The sequence below is a fragment of the Bos grunniens genome, chromosome 12, assembly GCF_055505025.1.
Source record: "Bos grunniens cultivar Pamir isolate PY7600 chromosome 12, Bosgru_T2T1.0, whole genome shotgun sequence".
Taxonomy (NCBI): Eukaryota; Metazoa; Chordata; class Mammalia; order Artiodactyla; family Bovidae; genus Bos; species Bos grunniens.
In genome coordinates, this window is record NC_141176.1 from 35,812,582 (window position 1) to 35,831,436 (window position 18,855).

The window sequence follows — 18,855 nt, forward strand, 5'->3', positions numbered from 1 at the left end:
GTCCGACCCGCTGCTGTCTCCTCGCGTGAGGCTTCACCTATCGCGAGAAAGGCCGTTCGCGGCTACGGGAACCAATGGCGCTTCCGGCGCCGGAATTCAAACGGCCGCGAGCTCTGAGGCGGGGAGCCGGCCTCTCCTATGGATCCGATCCGAGGCTTTTGCGGGAAGCTGCGGTCTCTGGCCGTCACCTTGGACAGCGAGACGGCCCGGCTGCAGCGAGCGCTGGACGGAGAGGACAGCGGTGAGTGAGCCGCGGGAGGGGCAGTGAAGGGTGTGAGTTGCCATCCCGGGGGGCGGGGGCGGTCTTCAAGTCAACAGAGTGTGTGCTAATAAAAACTCGACCAAAAGAGGAAACGTGTCGTTTCATAGCAGCTTCTCCGCACTGTTCTTGACACGTGGAGTGACTTTCAGTTGAGTTCAGTCGACCAGTCGTACCCGACTCTTTGCGACCCCATGAGCCGCAGCACGCCAGGCCTCCCTGTCTATCACCAACTCCCGGAGTCCACCCAAACCCATGTCCATTGAGTCGGTGATGCCATCCAACCATCTCATCCTCTGTCGTCCCCTTTTCCTCCTGCCCTCAATCTTTCCCACCATCAGGGTCTTTTCAAATGAGTCAGCTCTGGGCATCAGGTGGCCAAAGCATTGGAGTTTCAGCTTCAACATCAGTCCTACCAGTGAACACCCAGGACTGATCTCCTTCAGGATGGACTGGTTGGATCTCCTTGCAGTCCAAGGGACTCTCAAGAGTCTTCTCCAACACCACAGTTCAAAAGCATCAATTCTTCGGTGCTCAGCTTCCTTTATAGTCCACCTCTCACATCCATACATGACAACTGGAAAAACCATAGCCTTGACTAGATGGACCTTTGTTGACAAAGTAATGTCTCTGCTTTTGAATATGCTGTCTAGGTTGGTCATAACTTTCCTTCCAAGGAGTGAGCGTCTTTTAGTTTCATGGCTGCAGTCACCATCTGCAGTGATTTTGGAGCCCAGAAAAATAAAGTCAGCCACTGTTTCCTTTGTTTCCCATCTATTTCCCATGAAGTGATGGGACTGGATGCCATGATCTTCATTTTGTGAATGTTGAGCTTTAAGCCAACTTTTTCACTCTCCACTTTCACTTTCATCAAGAGGCTCTTTAGTTCCTCTTCATTTTCTGCCATAAGGATGGTGTCATCTGCATATCTGAGGTTATTGATGTTTCTCCCAGCAATCTTGATTCCAGCTTGTGCTTCATCCAGCCCAGAGTTTCTCATGATGTACTCTGCATAGAAGTTAAATAAGCAGGGTGACAATATACAGCCTTGACGTACTCCTTTTCCTGTTTGGAACCAGTCTGTTGTTCCATGTCCAGTTCTAACTGTTGCTTCCTGACCTGCATACAGGTTTCTCAAGAGGCAGGTCAGGTGGTCTTTGGTCTCACCCAAATAGCCCACAGTCGTAGTGTCTGTATTTTCCCCAACAATTCGTGTTACAGAAACGCTAGTACTCAACACTGCTTTCTAATAAAGCAGAATTCTCCACCACTGACATTTGTATTAGGGTTTTTTTTTTAAGTTTTTGGAAGAGTAGTTCAGATTTTGAGATTATTTTGTGTGTTGTAATTGTAATATGCCTTAAAATATTGCACCCTGTAGGCACAGACTCCTTTTACTTTAATAATGTTGTCGATAGTTTTTCAGCCATTTCAAAATGTTTATGCTTGTGACTGTGAAAACAATGTATGTGCACAGCAAAAAGTTTGAGGTAATGGGAAAGTAGAAAGAAAATCTTTCCTACAACTTCACCACCAGAAGACACCGCTATTAATTTTCAATAGCTTTTCTACTATTCTTATTTTTCGCTGTTGCTTTGTTATGCTTGACTTTGTTTACATGGTTGAGATAATGCTATAAAACACAGAATTGTATAAATGGTTTTGGATTTTTAATATACAGCAGAATTGGTTTCCATAAAGCTTTACCTGCTTATCAATGTAGATATGTTCACTTTGAAAGTTCATCAAACTATATATTTCTGTACTTTTCTATATAAAGATTTTATGATTCTAAAAAAATTCTATTTTCTATTTTCTTATTTTTTCCTTTCATTGTTATACTTTTTCCATTCAATATTCATATTGAAGACTTTGAAGACTGTCCAATGAGAGTTCTACATGACCTTAACTCAGAAGTACGAATTCTAAAGGTATCACTCCTACAATATTAATTTATCATTTTTATGTGGTAATTTTTACAAAATTATAAATAGACTTAGTCAAATGTTAAAATGTACTTTGTTTCTTCATGAAAGGATGATGTCAATATTCTTCTTGATAAAGCAAACTTGGAAAGTCAAGAAAACATTGGTTTCATAAAAGCAACAAAAATATTGATGAGAAAGAATTCAATGGATATCATGAAAATAAAAGAGTTTTTCCAGAAGTATGGATATACTCCACGTGCCAAGAAAAATTCAGGTGTGAATAAGTAGCCTTTAATAGCATTTGTTTTAGTATTAAAGCAGCATAATTAAGACTACTATAGGGTTGGCCATCATTTCTAGTTCTGATTCTGCCCTTATGTAATAGACATTTGATCGTTTATTCAGCAATCCCTGTGTTCTGGATGCAATGCTGATTGGTAGTGCATTGTGAAGGCAGTCCTTGCTCTCCTTTACAAATGCTAGATGAGAACCAATACAGTGCTCGATGAAAGAAGGGTACAAGATAAACCTACATGACTTAAGGATATCTGGTTGTTGGTCAGTTTTGACAATAAGTAGCTGAGAGACTAAGCCATGGTATTTCACTTTCTCACTCTCATAGAATGAGAAAATTTTGGCTATGTAAATTCATAAAGTCCTTTTTAGTTATAAAATGCTGATGATGGGTAGGAGAGCATGGTGTTTTAGAATTTAGAGTCAAACTGCCTGAGTTCAAATCTAATTTCACTACTTGCTAGTTATATTCATCTTTGACCAGTTACTTTGTACCTCAATTTGTCATCTCTAAAGTAGAGATTTTGTTTATTTTCTGACCCCACCAGGGCCACAGCCCTGAAAGTGCTGAGTTCTGACTACGGGACCACCAGGGAAGTCCTATAAAGTAGAGATGTTTAATAGTAGCTACCTCTGAGGTTGTGTAAGAATTAAATGAGACAAAATTTGTTTTGAACAGGACCTTGTATGCTAATCATCCATTGTTAACTATTGTTGTTAGTGTTATACCCATACCTTTAAGGAACTAATTTCAGTATGCTTCAGTGTCTTCATTTCTGTTATGAAAATGATCTTTGTGTGTACATAAAACTTTAATTAGATTCAACAAATATGTACATATTGAGATATATGAAAGGTAAGTTAAACAGCCTGCATGGTATAATGGAAAGAATTTAGTTGACTTTGGTGTGAACAAGTTGACTTTGGTTACTCAGAAACTGGTTCCACTGTAATAGTAACTTCTCTAAATTACTTTTCCTCACTAGTGAAATAGAGCTGCTAATAAATACCTCCCTAAGAGGTAGTAATAATGGTGATGACTTTATTTTATTAAACTCATCAGTGACAGCCTTGTAATCAATTCAGCAGTAGTTTTTCTGGTAGTTCTTCTGACGTTTCTCAGAATTAACAGAAAGCACAATGCCAAAACACAGTTCTGAATCAGCAGCTCTTCAAGGGCCAAAAGCCAGGAAATCAGAGTTTTTATAACCTTTTTTTTTTTAATGGTGCATCCTTCAGATTTAATGTGTCATGGGTTATGCAGACAAAAACAAAATCCTGTCCTAGTTCATTTCAGCTGCCAATTAAAACAAGGAACATAATGTCTTCAAAGAAAATGTGTGTGCCTCTTCATTTCCCTCAATCTGTTGGATCTCTTAGTTGGTCAAGTAAATGTACAGCCTAAACTTACCCCTTTTCTCTGCCTTTGAGCCCAAAAGATTCTGACAGGGATCTATAGGGTTAGGGTTAAGAAATTGCAGTTTTATTTGTGGGTACTGATTTTTCATCTTTGAACAGTTTACTTCCCTCCTCTGATGTATCATTAAGATGAAATATGGAGATATAAGCGGTACATGTCAGAAAGTGAAAGGTACAATTGAAATTTAAAAAGAAGAATATTTTCTCCTTAGAAAATAGAGAGAGAGCTTTTGCTGATTGGGTACATTTCAGATGGAGCTGTTTTATGTGGTTGTAGTACATGACGTTTTCTAGTTTGATGTTTGACCAGAATATGACCTTGATTTTTGTCTCAGTGGATGAGCAAGAAGTCACTGACTCTAAACCAGAGTCCAGTGAATGTGAACGTCCTGAGAAGCCTGACTTGAAAGATGATTTGTTGGATTCTGCTGCTGCAAGCACTTCTGTTTCTGAGAAGTCACCGCGTAGTCCACAGCTTTCTGATTTTGGACTTGAGCGGTACATCGTATCCCAAGTTCTACCAAACCCTCCCCAAGCAGTAAACAACCAGAAGGAAGAGCCAAAAATTTTAACTCCATTTTCCAAACACTCACTACTAAAAACTCCAAAATGTGCACTAAAGATGGATGATTTTGAGTGTGTAACTCCTAAATTAGAACACTTTGGTATCTCTGAATATACTATGTGTTTAAATGACGATTACACAATTGGACTTAAAAATGTGAAAACTAACAGGTAAGCAGCTTTCTTAAAAGAAATATTTTATTTAACTTTCTAAATCTTTTGTATTTATTGATTTTTTCCCCCTAGAAGAAATCTCTCTCAGACAATACCTTTCTTTCAAAGGTTTCCAGATACTTCATATTTCAAACTTCTCTGAATCACCAATTCCATCAGTAAAGTGTGAACTATTAGTTTCCTTGGTTTAGAAGAAATAGAATAAGAGCCTGAAAACACTTGGTATGGAAACTTGGGAAGAAAAGAGGATCTAGGATAGAACACAGATTTCTGATTTGTTGCTCAGGAACTAAAAGAATACCTGCAGCTTGGGGGTCCCTGGAGAAAAATGGCAACCCACTCCAGTGTTCTTGCCTAGAAAATTCCAAGGACAGAGGAGCCTAGTGGGCTATAGTCCATGAGGTTGTAGAGCCAGCCACAACTGAGCACAGCTTGGAGGTAAAGGTGTTGAGTTTCTTTACATGTTGGTTTTGAGGTACTCTTAAGCTTAAGTATTGAAATACGAATTTGAAGCACAGTGATGAATTCCATGCTACACTGAAGAGATATGGGAGTGATCAGTATAGAAGTGGTAATTAACGTTAAAATGAAAATACCACATATCAAAGTACCACTCTTAAATGCATATCGTTAAGAACTGTAGTTATTAAAAAGGGAAAATAAACATTCAACTCAAACTGTCAGAAAAAAACAATTGGAGAAAAGAGACAGGAGTATTTGGAAAGCCATAAAATACAAGTTTCCTATGATTCCAAAAAAAAAGGATAATTTCAATAGATGTCAAGAATTTTATGAAATTAGACACCCATTCTTCATTTAAATTGTTAACTCTCAGTAAAAGGATACTTCATTAATGTAATAATGTGAATATCTAACTTAATGGTGAAGCTGTCACCATTATTAAACATCATTGGTTTTATTTTGTTTTTGTTTTTTTTAACATTGTGCTTAATGTTGTAGCCAATGTAATAAGATACAAAACAGAAATAAAGATTACCGTGATGTATTTCTAGGCCATGTTTTGTACCTGGGCAACTTGAGAAAGGCACAGCTAAAATCTGTAGAAGCTGATGTAAGATTTATTTTATATAAGATAACTACTTAAAATAATATGCTTTCCTATATTTTATTATAACTAGTTGGTAAATACAGAGGAAAAGTCATGAAAATTCTCAACAAAAAAGTAAAATACTCATGCAGTTATATGTGAAAGACCTATATGAATAAAACCACTAAACATTTCTAAGTTAAAGGGAAAATTAGAATGAAAAAGTATACCATGTTCCTTAGCAGAATGACTGAATATTACTAAGATGTTTAATCGTATCAAGTTAATTTATGGATATCATACAATTAAAATAAAACCTTAGGTTTTTTTTTTTTTCCTCTAAGGTGGAGCATAAGGGATGTGTGAGAAAACTATTCAAATGATTTGGAATAATAAAAAGTAAGGATAACTAAGAAAATAATGAAAAATAACAGTAACGAGGGGATTTAACTTACTGGTTATTAAAATATATAAAGCTACAGTAAGTAAAACAGTATAAAATTGTGACAGAATGGACCTATTGCAGAAACAGAATAGCCAAGAAACAGCCTCTAATTTACCTAATGATTTAATATATACTGAAGATGTTTTTCAAGTAAAGATTATTCAGTAAATTACACTAGGACAGTTTGTTAATTGAACTATTTTATTGTATTCAGTGATGTTCTTTTTTATAACTACATGTCATACATCTGGGTAATTGGCTAGAACAACTTTAATAAGATGGCAGTCAGTCTTAGTCTAAACAATGTTCTTAATCTCTGTCTGTATACTGGTATAAAATTCCACTTTATGATTTTGAAGCCACGAGCTAACAGTTTCTATATTTGAACCAAGGAGTTGAACTCACAGCTTTCCTTGAAGTCAATTTTTTGTTTTTTTGGACTGTGTAGCATGCAGGATCCTGCTTCCCCAACCAGGGATCCAGCTTGCACCCCCTGCAGTGGAAAAAGCAGAATCCCAACCACTGGACCACCAGGAAATTCCCTAAGTCAAAGATTTTTAACCACTTCTAAGTCAAAGGTGCCAATACAAAATAGTTCTTAACCTTTTTTGAGCTATGGATATACATTTAAAAAAAGAAAAGAAAAAAGATTTCCATGGAATTTATCTTCCATAAAACATAATTGAATGTCCAGACTTAATGATATATAATAAGATTAAATAATTTTCCAGAGATTTAATATTAACTTTTTTTAACTCTAATATTTCCCTATGAATCACACCAGTGAGACCATAGAAACAGAACCAGTGCCCAATGATAATGTCTTTGCCACTCCTGGCCTCATAACCCAGCCATTGGGAAAAAACAGTAAGTATGAATTTCAAGTTATTTCTCAGCCATACTCTTTCCAGACTATCTTTGTACAATAAATGGTCCTATCACCTAAGACATTCTAATAGCCTTCTGCATCTTCTCGGTTCATAATACTGAATTATATAAAGTACCATTATATGAAGTACCATTCCATTCAGGTTCAGTATGATTTCATACAAGAGAAATACAGTTTTCTGTTTTTCACACTCTTCCTGATTATATTCAGTGTTTTTGAGCTTGTTTGTTAACATTTTAACTTAAAATATAAATATTAACTCACCAATCTTTAATATAGAGCCAATAGTACTTTTTTTTGTTTGAATTTAGCTTCAGCTTATTGATTAGAGTTCTAGATTATCTTTCTTATATAAACCACACCCAGAATATATCAGCTATCATTTCAGATTTTGGATTTTTTTAACAGTAGAAAAACTTTAAATATTTTCATGTAGTGTTTTCACATTTGTCCCAGCAAACATGAAAACATTGGTTGTTATGTAAATATAAAATTTAAAATCCTAGAGTTTTATGATTTTGAATAATTATAATCTATACCAGATTTATTGGAAACTTTTTAAGGTAACTATTCTGTCAAGTCTTTAAAGTTTTGGACATATTTTCAGAAAAATTCTCTTTCAGTGCTAACTTCACTGACTTCTTACTAAATTAACAAGTACTGATGGCATAAACAATTTGAAAAAATACAGCTGACTCATAGTAAGCTGAGCTCAACTTAGAAGAGCATGATTATATTAAATAGAGGCCTTTATAAAAAAGGTTGAACCACTACCTCTTTCACACCACACTCAGAAATCAATTCCCAGTGAACTATAACTTTTTAGAAAATTATAATGAAAGATACCTTTATGCCTTCTGAAGTGAAATGGGTTTTCCAAAGAATAGTTTACTAACTAAAATTCTTCAATATATCATTGGCAATATCTTTTATGGAAGGAACAGAATGCTTAGGCTTATCCATTAATAATTTGGTTAAGTGTAAGCTTGTTAATAGAGCCATATTTTATTTGTTTCTTAAGGGATAGTTGTTGTTTAGTCATTAAGCCATGTCCAGCTCTTTGTGACCCCGTGGACTGTAGCCCTCTGGGCTCTGTCCATAGTATTTTCCAGGCAAGAATACTGGAGTGGGTTGCCATTTCCTCTTCCAGGGGATCTTCCTGACCCAGGGATCAAACCTGCATCTCCTGCATTTGGCAGCCAGATTCTTTACCACTGAGCTACCTGGGAATCCCTTACTTAGTCTAGAAAATGCTAAAATGATACTATAGAGTGGCTGTTTTGGTTTACTGTCTCCAACATTGTTTGAATTCCTGTTTCTCCATCGTTCTAGCATTTGATGATTAGACTAGATAAAATTTTGCCAGTTTAATTATTTTGCTAACATATTTACTTTTCTCTGGTATTTAAGGTTTCTTTCACACTTTGTTACAGACAGCAAATCTCTCTTTATGCATGGTTTCTAGGATCTCTTTTTTGTTCCAATGGCTGTTTTTCCATCCCTGACTAATCAAGTAACTTGTAGTTACTTACTATAGCTTTAGAGTAAGTCCTAATGTCTTGAAAGGCAATTGACCTTCCTTGACCTCTTTCTCCTCCTGTTTCATCTGCAGAAATTTGATTTTCCCATTAAAGGTCTTATACAATTTTTAATAGATTTATATGTGGGTATATTTTTGTTGCTATTGTAAAACATATTCTTTTCCAAGTATAGTTTTTATTGTTTGTAGAGCTTATACTAGAACTGTTCATTTTTGTGCATTACATTTGCACCTTGCAACCTTGCTAAACTTTTATTAGTGCTAATCCCTGGTGACTCAGATGGTAAAGAATCTGCTTGCAATGCAGGAGACATGGGTTTGATCCCTGGGTCAGGAAGATCCCCTGGAGGAGGGCATGGCAATCCACTCCAGGATTCTTGCCTGGAGAATTCCATGGACAGAGGAGCCTGGCGGTCTACAGTCCATGGGGTCACAAAGAGTTGGACATGACTGAGCGACTAACACTTTGAACTTTGAATGATAACTAGATTGTGAATATGACAGTTTTGTTTTTTTTCCAGTCAAGTACACACTAAAGTTAGAATATTTTAAGTTATTAAAAATAAAGTGCACAGTTGATATGGAGAAATTTTGTTAAAGTCTTTTAGATCTATATTTTCATGCCCTTGTATATGTCTTCTAGATGCTGAGCATACACATTCTCCCTTGGCACCTACATTCTGCACTCCTGGTTTGAAAGTCCCTTCTACAAAGACCAGCACAGCTATGGTAAACATCCATCCCTAGTGAATCTGACACACTATTTCCAGACGCAGTCAGTCTGTTTAGAATACATAGGCTGCAGTAGCCTTAGGGAGTGTATTTAGTATTTCCAGAGGATCATTTGGCAGCATGTATCCAGAGCTTTCCATTTTTTTCACACCCTTTAACCAGAATTTATTCTCAGGCATATTGGGACAGAGATTTATAACAGTAAAGTTATGGCCCTTATTTATAAGAGCAGAACATGGAAACAAATGTCAAATGATAAAGGGGGAAAAAGCTTATTAAGGAAATCGATAAGATCCAGTGTCATGTGGCAAGCATGTTTTAAAAAACAGATAAGAAAAAAAAATAAGAAAATAAAAAAAACAGATAAGAACATAGAATGTTTTCAAGAAAAATGTAATGATGTGGACAGTGATATGTATGTGTATGTATACATGTACACACATACACATATATTTTAAGGAAGAATAATGGATAGAAACACCAAAATGGGTGATTCTTACACGTTTTATTCCAAAATTTTCCCAGTGAACAAATGTACTGTGTATGCAAAATTTCATCCCTGTGTCAAGTTGTTATGCACACTTAGACAACCAGTTCTGGTAGAGGGGCCGTCAGCGGATCCTCCAGCAGTGATGAAAATGGTCTGTACTGTGTGTTCTCCGGCTGGGAGTCAGCTACTGAGCACGTGACATGTGTCTGGTGCAGCTGAGGCACTCACTTTCAGTTTTTTAAATTTTATTAATGTATAATTGCACTATGTGCCTTGTTGTAATCCACTGTGTTCCTGGCCATGTGGAAGGCACCCCCTCAGTGTTCCCTCTGCCCCTGGGGAGACAGGCCAGGTCAGTGGGAATGGGCCACTACCTCCCTGGCAGAGCTCCTCATTGCTGTGACTCTGGCTTGGCCAGGATAGAGTTGCCCGAGTCTGGATGGTGAATCCATCTAAATCTCGGGCTCAGCCAGCCAGTCTGCTTAGACTGCACGTGCAGCCCTCCCTCAGCCCCGCGTAATGAACATGGTGCTCTGTCCTCCCCATGCCCTTTCTTTGTGTCCTTGATTGTATTTCATTCTTGGTCAGGGAAGAGGGGGTCACTTTGGGCCTCCTTAGAGATCCCAACAGAGCTAACGATTGATGAACAGTTTTTATCACTATATTACTTTATACCCCCGTAATTTAATGATTTCTTTTTATTCAATAGGTATCCACAAACAGTTCATCAAATGACTTAGAAACAAAAGAAAGTACATCATTAGTTTCAAATTCAGACGAGTGCTTTGAGAATTTTGCAGATCCTTCTTCTCCTACAATTTCTTCTTACGAGAATCTGCTCAAAACACCTACACCTCCAGAAGTTACTACAATTCCAGAAGATATTCGCCAGGTTATTTTTCTAGGCTACTGTTTTGGTTTATTTTTCCTGCAAAAAGACCTGAAATGGATACAAACTGTATTATTTATCAGGCTAATGTGCTGGTATGGATCTAAATCTTAATTCTGGCCTGTTAAGGCCATCTAAGCTGGCTAAGGCTCTTCAGAGCTGAGCTGTGACGTCACTACACTTTTGTGCCCTCATAAGGCATTTTCTCCTTAATTTCATGTTGTTAAATGTATTCTTAAAATATTTTCTAATGATTGTTCAAATGTGATCACCTTGGTAACCATGTCTCCCCTGAGGTTTCTGGCAAGATCAGAAATGTCATTTACCCTTTGGTTCTCCATTGTTGGAGAACCCTGAATAACTTGGATCAGGGTTTCTTGAACTTGAGACGTCCAGATGTCTTGGACCTCAGTTTGAGAAGCACTTGTTTAAATATGTTAGAATATCTGATTCTTTTTTTTTGTGACCTCCACATGGCTTGCAGGATCTTAGTTCCCTGAGCAGGGATTGAACCCAGGCTCCAGCAGTGAAAGTGCTGAGTCCTAACCACTGGACTGCCAGGGAAGTCCCATAGAATATCTGATTCTTTGTTTTGTTTTTATTTTTTTATCTGATTCTTTAGTACAACATAATTTACCAGCAGTCTGTTGGGCTGGTTTATAACAACTACCTATTCCACTAAGTAACCACTCTGATTCTTTGAGCATCCCCACTTAATAAAAGTTAAGTGTTTGGCAGTTATCGCTTAGGCAAATGGAATTCTTAATAACCATTCTAGAAACCTTCCTAGCTTATGGAGAAGGAGAATACTTGGGGAAATACCCAAATGCCATTGGAAGGGACTCATCCTAAGATATCAGTAAAGCATTTGCTTTCCTGGCATTATAATAAGTTGAGGAAGGAGCATTTCCTGTCTATAGCATCATACAGTCTCCAGTTTGCCATAGTGCCTCCTCTCTATTTCTGTGTTAAAGGAGGGAAATATTGTATTTAACATATCAGCTCTTTATAAAAAATTATAGTTAATACTTCAGGTTCTTCTTTGTATAATTTTTCCTTTGAGCATCTTTATCTATCTTTATCAGCATCTGCTGATCTTTCCTTTGAGCATCTTTGTAAAGGCCAGATTTGCTCTCGGGGCTGCCCTGCTGCTTGCTTCCTTTGACCAGTGGTACATTTAGAAGCTTTCCAGCCTGTATGCCCAAGCTCACCCTCTAACATCTCCATCTCTTCTGTGCTGTGGAATGTCTGTGCTGCTAAACATTCTGCTTCAAATAATCCATATCTTCACATTTTCCTTGACCTTTACTGTTTTATAAAGGCTTCAGATTTATGTTGTTTGTATGATGCAGTAAAAGGAATTTGCTTTCTTTTAGATTTTATCAAAATACAACTCAAACCTAGCATCTCCAGTAGCAGTTAGAGCGGTGTCACCCATCAACGTGTTCCTTCCTCGGCATGGAGGACAGAATATGCGAGATGCCAGCAACAAAGAAAACTGGTGAAGGTAAGTATGTTCCCGTGTTATCTGAGGAAAACATTGAAAAGTTCACATTGGGATGGCGAGTAAACATCTGGAGTTGACACTTGCAGCTTAGGACACAACCCAGAGCTCGTGATCCCTACGTCTCCAGCTCCCACACTAGCCCCCTGGACGATGTCGCTGGGAGTTCATTCCCAATTGTATTATGAGTGTGAAAACAGAGGTCTTCAGTGTCCTGTCATTTATCTTGTTGAAGGCTACTGGTTATATCCAACTGCTATTTTTATTGTATCTTCCTACAGAAATGATCGTGGATTCATCCTTCCATTATGGAAACTGAACAGAATGAGATGAACGCAAGCCTGGTCTCACTTTGTTTTCAACATCCCTACATCATCCCCCTTTTGAAAAACCAATTCATGTTAAAGATGAGTATGGACACTAATAGCATAAAGTGCTTTTTATTAAGTTTGATTTAATCTAACCTGTCGTGTAGTTCAGCTGCTCAGTTTTGAAAGATCATTACTATTTCACTAATTTCCTGCCTATGGAACTGTGTGGTTTAAGTAATATTAGGAAGCAGGATAAATAATTTTTGAAATTTAAACATTACTGTTTGCCACTCAAATGAGGCCACCTTCAGTCTTCTCGGGGCTGGACAATTGTTGGTAGAGCTGGGCTTCTTCCTTGGGGCTAGCTCTGCCCGCTGTCTCCTCATGACTGTCCCAAGTCTTGTACACCTTTTAACAATGTTCTTTCAGACACTGCTGTTTACAAAAGACAGCCTAAACTGATGTAGGAAAAGAGGAATATGTAGGCCTAGGTAGCTATACTGAAGTGGGTGTCTCAAACATTTGGACTTAAGACACTCGCCTGCTGTCATGTCTGGATGGGTGTTTTCCTCTAACTTGTCAGTTGCGTGCTCCTAAATCAGCTCTTCCCAGCACGACTGCAACCTCCCCAGACCCCCATCTAGCTCACCGCCCAGCAGAGCCCAAGCCTCACCCTCTGGAAGATCCTAGGCATCCTCCTGAGTGGGTGCTCCTCTCTGGACTGTCAGCTGTGCCTCTGGACCTGTCTCTGAGAGCGCCAGGCTGCCCTGTCCATGGAGCCCAAGAGCATTATGATCTAAGTCAAGCTAATTCAGCAAAGATTATCCTCTTTTATGCTTGTGCCTTGAAAGTCAAATGGGAAGACGCGTCACGTTGTGTCTCTTTGTTTCGTCAGAAGATTGTCACTGAAGAACAACTTATTCTTTGTTCTAGTAACTACTGAGTAGTTACAATTTAAATTTTGCTAAATAAAATGTTAAATTCAAGATACTTAATTTTGCTTTTCAAGGTAAGCTCTGGTCAACCTTATAATATATGAGGCTAACTCCTGAACTGTATCAACCTTTTGTACACTTTACCATGGCTCAGTGTATGTAAGTCCACAAAATGGATAGGATTGCTTAAGAAGGAGTGAGTATATTCACAGTGTACTAAGGACTGAATCCTGGAGTTCTCATTTTAGAAGATGGAAGGAGGCAGAAAAATCTAGCAAAAGAGATGGAGAAGCAGCCAGGGAAACAGGAATAAAGTATTTCAAGGAGAGTGATCAATTCTGTCAGTATTGTTGAGAATCCAAATGAAAAAGACAGAATTACCACTGGACTTGGCAAAGTCACTGTTACTGACAGCATTGATGAATTCTCACAGAGTGCTCGGGATGAGTGTCTGGAGTTAGGTAGAGAGGTTGGAGTTGAGGAAGCAAAGACGATGAACTGAGATGGCTCTTTTCATCAGTTTTATTCAAGAAGGGAGAGAAGAAATGGTGTGGCAACCAGAGGGGGTGTGAGTGAAACAGGAGTGTTGGGAGATGTATAAAACATTATATGAAGCACTTCCAGTGGCCTGCTGGGTGTCCCCACTTGTCTTGTGAGGGCCTTGCAAATTGAGCTTCTCTAGAATTTCTCTTTCCCTAGTTCTCACGACTCTCCTCCTGTGATCCTAATTTCTGTTCCTGGAACTAGGCTACTTCTAGCTTATCAGGCTTCAAACGTGACCCTTCAGTGTCTTCCCATTGTTCCTAAGATGAACCCAAGGTCCCACAGTGGCCTCCACGACCACCCCTGTGTGGCCTGACCCTCGGTCACTCTCCATCTCCTCTTGCAGCCTGCACTCGGGTCTTCCCTTCCTCCCCCCCACCAACCCCCACCCCCACTCAGCTGGCTCTCCCTTGTCTCCATAGGCTATAGATCCTTGACCTTTCTGTCCACTTACCACTCCGACCCCCATACAGGAAAACATGTTCTGCTTTTCCTTGAACTCATAGCCTAGCTCCAAGATCTAACAAGCAGGGCCACAGTCCCTGACCACACAGGTCGGGGCTGGGCACATGACTGACATGAGATCTAAGAGCCAGTTCTGGGACTTTGGGGGAACGTCCAAGAAGAGCAACGTGCTTTTCTGGGTGTGCCGAAATGAACACTCAGAGCTGCAAAGGGCCAGCCCGCCTGAGGAGGGGCTGCTGCTGAAGCTCCCACAGGAGACTTATGACTCCACCTCTTCAGGTAAGTGGTTCATAAATCCATCTTCCACGCCAGCCCTGCACCCCCGTTTCCTTGTTACATGAAACTAACCAGTGTTAGCTTATCTGTTTCAGGTCTCAGATTAAAAGTCATTCTATCAAAGAGTTTAACCATTTTCCCAGTCAGCACCCCATTCACATCCTTTATAGAACTTGGTAGAATCTGTGACAGAATGCTCCTTGCCCCACCAGACCAAAGCTCAGTGGGGACAAGGAGCTCACTGGCTCCCCTGTTCACTGTTACACTGGCACCTGCCAGGCCAGAAAGTCCTAACTGGGCCAGGCATGGTACATTCATTACATTTGTCAACCCACTGAATTTTTTTAAAGTAACTCCTAATGAATAGGTGCTAGCATTTCCATTTGGCAGATGAAAATGCGGAGGCCTTGATGATGGACTTTTCTTTCCATGTCCCATTTCCCTCCCCAGGCCTTGCTGACTGCACCTGGGGTGTACCCCTTCCCCTCCATTCTCCACCATGCCCCCACCTCCTCACCTTCATCTCCAGCCAAATTCCGGGAAAGTACCTGATGCTTCAATGCCTTTGTTCACACCACACCCTTAATCTACTGGGAGCCTAAACGCAACCCCTATGGGTGCTGAACAAGCTCACCTGCCATCTTCAGCATAACCTTCCTCTCAACCCTTTCCTATCCACCTGTGATCATCCGCACTTATACCTTCTGTCACGAGACAAAGGCTTTCTGAGGAAGGACCTGCATGTCAGGTTTTTCTCCACCCGAGGCACAGGGTACCTGGTGTGTAATAGGCACTCATTCCACATACTTTTTCCCTGGAAGTGTGCATAGTTAGTAATAATTACAGTTTCTGACAGCTTTATCAATGATGTATGCAGATTTTGAAAGTACCTCAGATGGTTCTTTGGATTCAGTTTAAATTGTTTTAATTTTATTCCATTCATGACACTGTCTCAAGAGTTGGTTATAGCTGGGCTAGCCTGCGAGCCTGTGGATTAGGAAATTCTGACAATTGAGGGCACAAAGCAAGGGAGGGGCTACAAACACCTTTTATCTTGTGTTTAAAACAGCTATTTACTGAACAGTCGCTCTCTACCAGGCCCTCCTCTAGGCCCCTTTCCCTGGCTTTTCCCAACGGTGTGAGGTGGGTGTGTGATTAGGACACCCTTACACAATGAACGCCTCACACTTCCAGGCTGACAGGTTTTTCTTATTAAAATTACTTTGGTATTTAGTATTAAAATTGCTTTTTGTATGTATGTGTTAGTTCCTCAGTCGTGTCTGACTCTTTATGATCCCATAGAGTATAGCCTGCCAGGCTTCTCTGTCCGTGGAATTCTCCAGACAAGAATTGTGGAGTGAGTTGCCATTCCGTTCTCCAGGGGATCTTCCCAACCCAGGGATGGAACCCAGGTCTCTTGCGTTGCAGGCAGATTGTTTACCATCTAAGCCACCAGGGATAGGTTTTAGCTTATTCCTCCTAGGAATTATTGGGGGGTGGGAATCAATAACTGTCCTCATAGAATAGTTGCCTGGCTAGTTCCTGATTAGCAGAATAAACACTTCCTTCAAGGTTGTTTCATTACAGATTCCAAGAAACTACAGAGATTTTTAAGAACAACCTGTTTAAGCAATAGTGCTTCCCCAGGGGCTCAGTGGTCAAAGAACCCACCTGCCAGTGCAGGAGACCCTGGTTTGATCCCTGGGTCAAGATGATCCCCTAGAAAAGGAAATGGCAACCCACTCCAGTATTCTTGCCCGGGAAATTCCACGGACAGAGGAGCCTGGAGGGCTACAGTCCATGGGGTCACAAAGAGTCGGACACGACTGAGCAACTAAACAATCTAAGCAATAAAGTACACACAAGGACACACAGACCTCACTGGCTGCTCGGATACTAAAACCAGAAGCCATGACCATATTATTTAAAAGAGGAGTTTGGTTTGTACAAAGACTGAACCAGGTCCACATGCTCCAGATGACATCCCTTGGCAGAGTCTTCACAGACAACGGCTTTGCTGCCAGAACAGGACTGGTGGAGCTGGGTGGGCACCAGCCTGAAGGGAGCTGAAGACAACAGCACACTATTTCTGGAAACATGTTTCCAGTCATCCATTGTTGGCTTCCTCACTTCACAGCCCACATTGCGAGCTGTTATTTAAAGCAGGCCTCCATTTCAGCTGAAGTGAAGATATAGCCACTGCCTGCACCTCAGTGCTGAAGGTGAAATGAGATTAGGCACCACTCAGCACTCACATTATAACTGCTTGGTCACAGTAAGTTTGGAATTCGCGATAGAACAGAAACAGGCTGAGTTCAGCTCTATTTAAGAGTTTGCCTAACAGTTTTAACTGCTTTCTTTCCCCTTCACAGCTATCCCTATAGGCACAGAGTTGATATCTGAAACATTACCTCAGCCAGTGACCACTATGAGCATGAAAATGTAAGTATAAACTCAGCATTGACTCCCTACTGAGGTAAGGACTGAAGATGCTAAGCTCCTGTGCTTGCTTGCTTTCAGTCACTCAGCTGTATCCAACTCTGTACGACCCCATGGACCCCCCCTGCCAGGCTCCTCTGTCCATGGGATTCTTCAGGCAAGAACACTGGCGTGGGTGGCCAGTTCCTTCTCCAGGGGATCTTGGAATCAAACATACATCTCCTGCATTGGCAGGCAGATTCTTTACCCACTGAGCCATTGAAGAAGCCCTGCCAAGGTCCTAAACCCTGTGAGGAAACGGAAAAGATATCACAGGCAATGAGCATTCTCTAGTTCACCCCACAATGGAAAACCACAAGAGCATGAGGCAGTCAGGACACCGAAGGCCAAGCATGGTGCTGTCAGGGTCCATGAAACAGCTCAGTTACTACCTCAAAGCCATACTTGGACAGCCAGAGGTAAATAAGGACTAAGTACAAGTCTTTTGAGTCTTAGCATTATATTCAATGATAAATTCACTGCTGCTGCTAAGTCGCTTCAGTCATGTCCGACTCTGTGCGACCCCATAGACGGCAGCCCGCTAGGCTCCCCCGTCCCTGGGATTCTCCAGGCAAGAACACTGGAGTGGGTTGCCATTTCCTTCTCCGATGCATGAAAGTGAAAAGTGAAAGTGAAGTCGCTCAGTCGTATCCAACTCTTCTCGACCCCATGGACTGCAGCCTACCAGGCTCCTCCGTCCATGGGATTTTCCAGGCAAGAGTACTGGAGTGGGGTGCCATCGCCTTCTCCAGATAAATTCACTAGGTATTGTTTAACTGTACTTTTGGTGGAAGATCACAACCTTTAAAGGAAAAATTCCATGTTGGGACACACAGGTAGCCAACAGATACATGGAACAGTGATCAACAGCGCTAATCAGGGAAATACAAATCAAAACCACAGAGATTAACAACTCACCTGTCAGCATGGTTACCATGAAAAAGACAAGAGATAAGTGCTGGCAAGTGTGAAGAAAAGCTATCTGCACCCACCTGTTCATTATAGCATTATTTACTGATACAATATCCACAGTATGGAAATAACTAAGTGTCCATGGGTGGGTGGACAGATAAAAAATTGTGCAACACATACACACACACACACACACACGTACATGCAATGGAATATTAGTCAGCCAAAAAATGAAGTCTTGCCATTAGCAACGTGGATGGCTTATGCTGAGTGAAATTAGAGAAATACCACATGCTCTCACTTGTATGTAGAGTCTGAAAGAGAAAACCCAACAAGACCCAACTCATAAATACAGAGAGCAAATTGGTCATCAGTGGTGAAGGGGGTCAACATATTGTAACTAGACTTGTCATCAGTTTGTAGTGTATACAAATAATAAATAATGCTGTATACCTGAAACTTGGAAGGAAAGTTATGACCAACCTAGATAGCATATTCAAAAGCAGAGACATTACTTTGCCAACAAAGGTTCATCTAGTCAAGGCTATGGTTTTTCCTGTGGTCATGTATGGATGTGAGAGTTGGACTGTGAAGAAGGCTGAGCGCCGAAGAATTGATGCTTTTGAACTGTGGTGTTGGAGAAGACTCTTGAGGGTCCCTTGGACTGCAAGGAGATCCAGCCAGTCCATTCTGAAGGAGATCAGCCCTGGGATTTCTTTGGAAGGAATGATGCTAAAGCTGAAACTCCAGTACTTTGGCC

The 18,855-nt window shown here is 40.2% G+C and overlaps 1 protein-coding gene across 1 annotated transcript; it reads left to right on the forward strand.

The window, feature by feature from the left end:
• The first annotated feature begins 44 nt into the window (after positions 1-44).
• Positions 45-13,476, forward strand: SKA3 (spindle and kinetochore associated complex subunit 3). The gene is made up of 9 exons (XM_086329740.1): positions 45-241; positions 2,129-2,190; positions 2,296-2,461; positions 4,236-4,635; positions 6,916-6,998; positions 9,204-9,289; positions 10,492-10,674; positions 12,048-12,178; positions 12,457-13,476. Exons 1-8 carry the CDS (start codon positions 139-141, stop codon positions 12,174-12,176), a joined length of 1,212 nt encoding a protein of 403 aa, XP_086185866.1. The 5' UTR covers positions 45-138; the 3' UTR covers positions 12,177-12,178; positions 12,457-13,476.
• Positions 13,477-18,855: the final 5,379 nt, after the last annotated feature.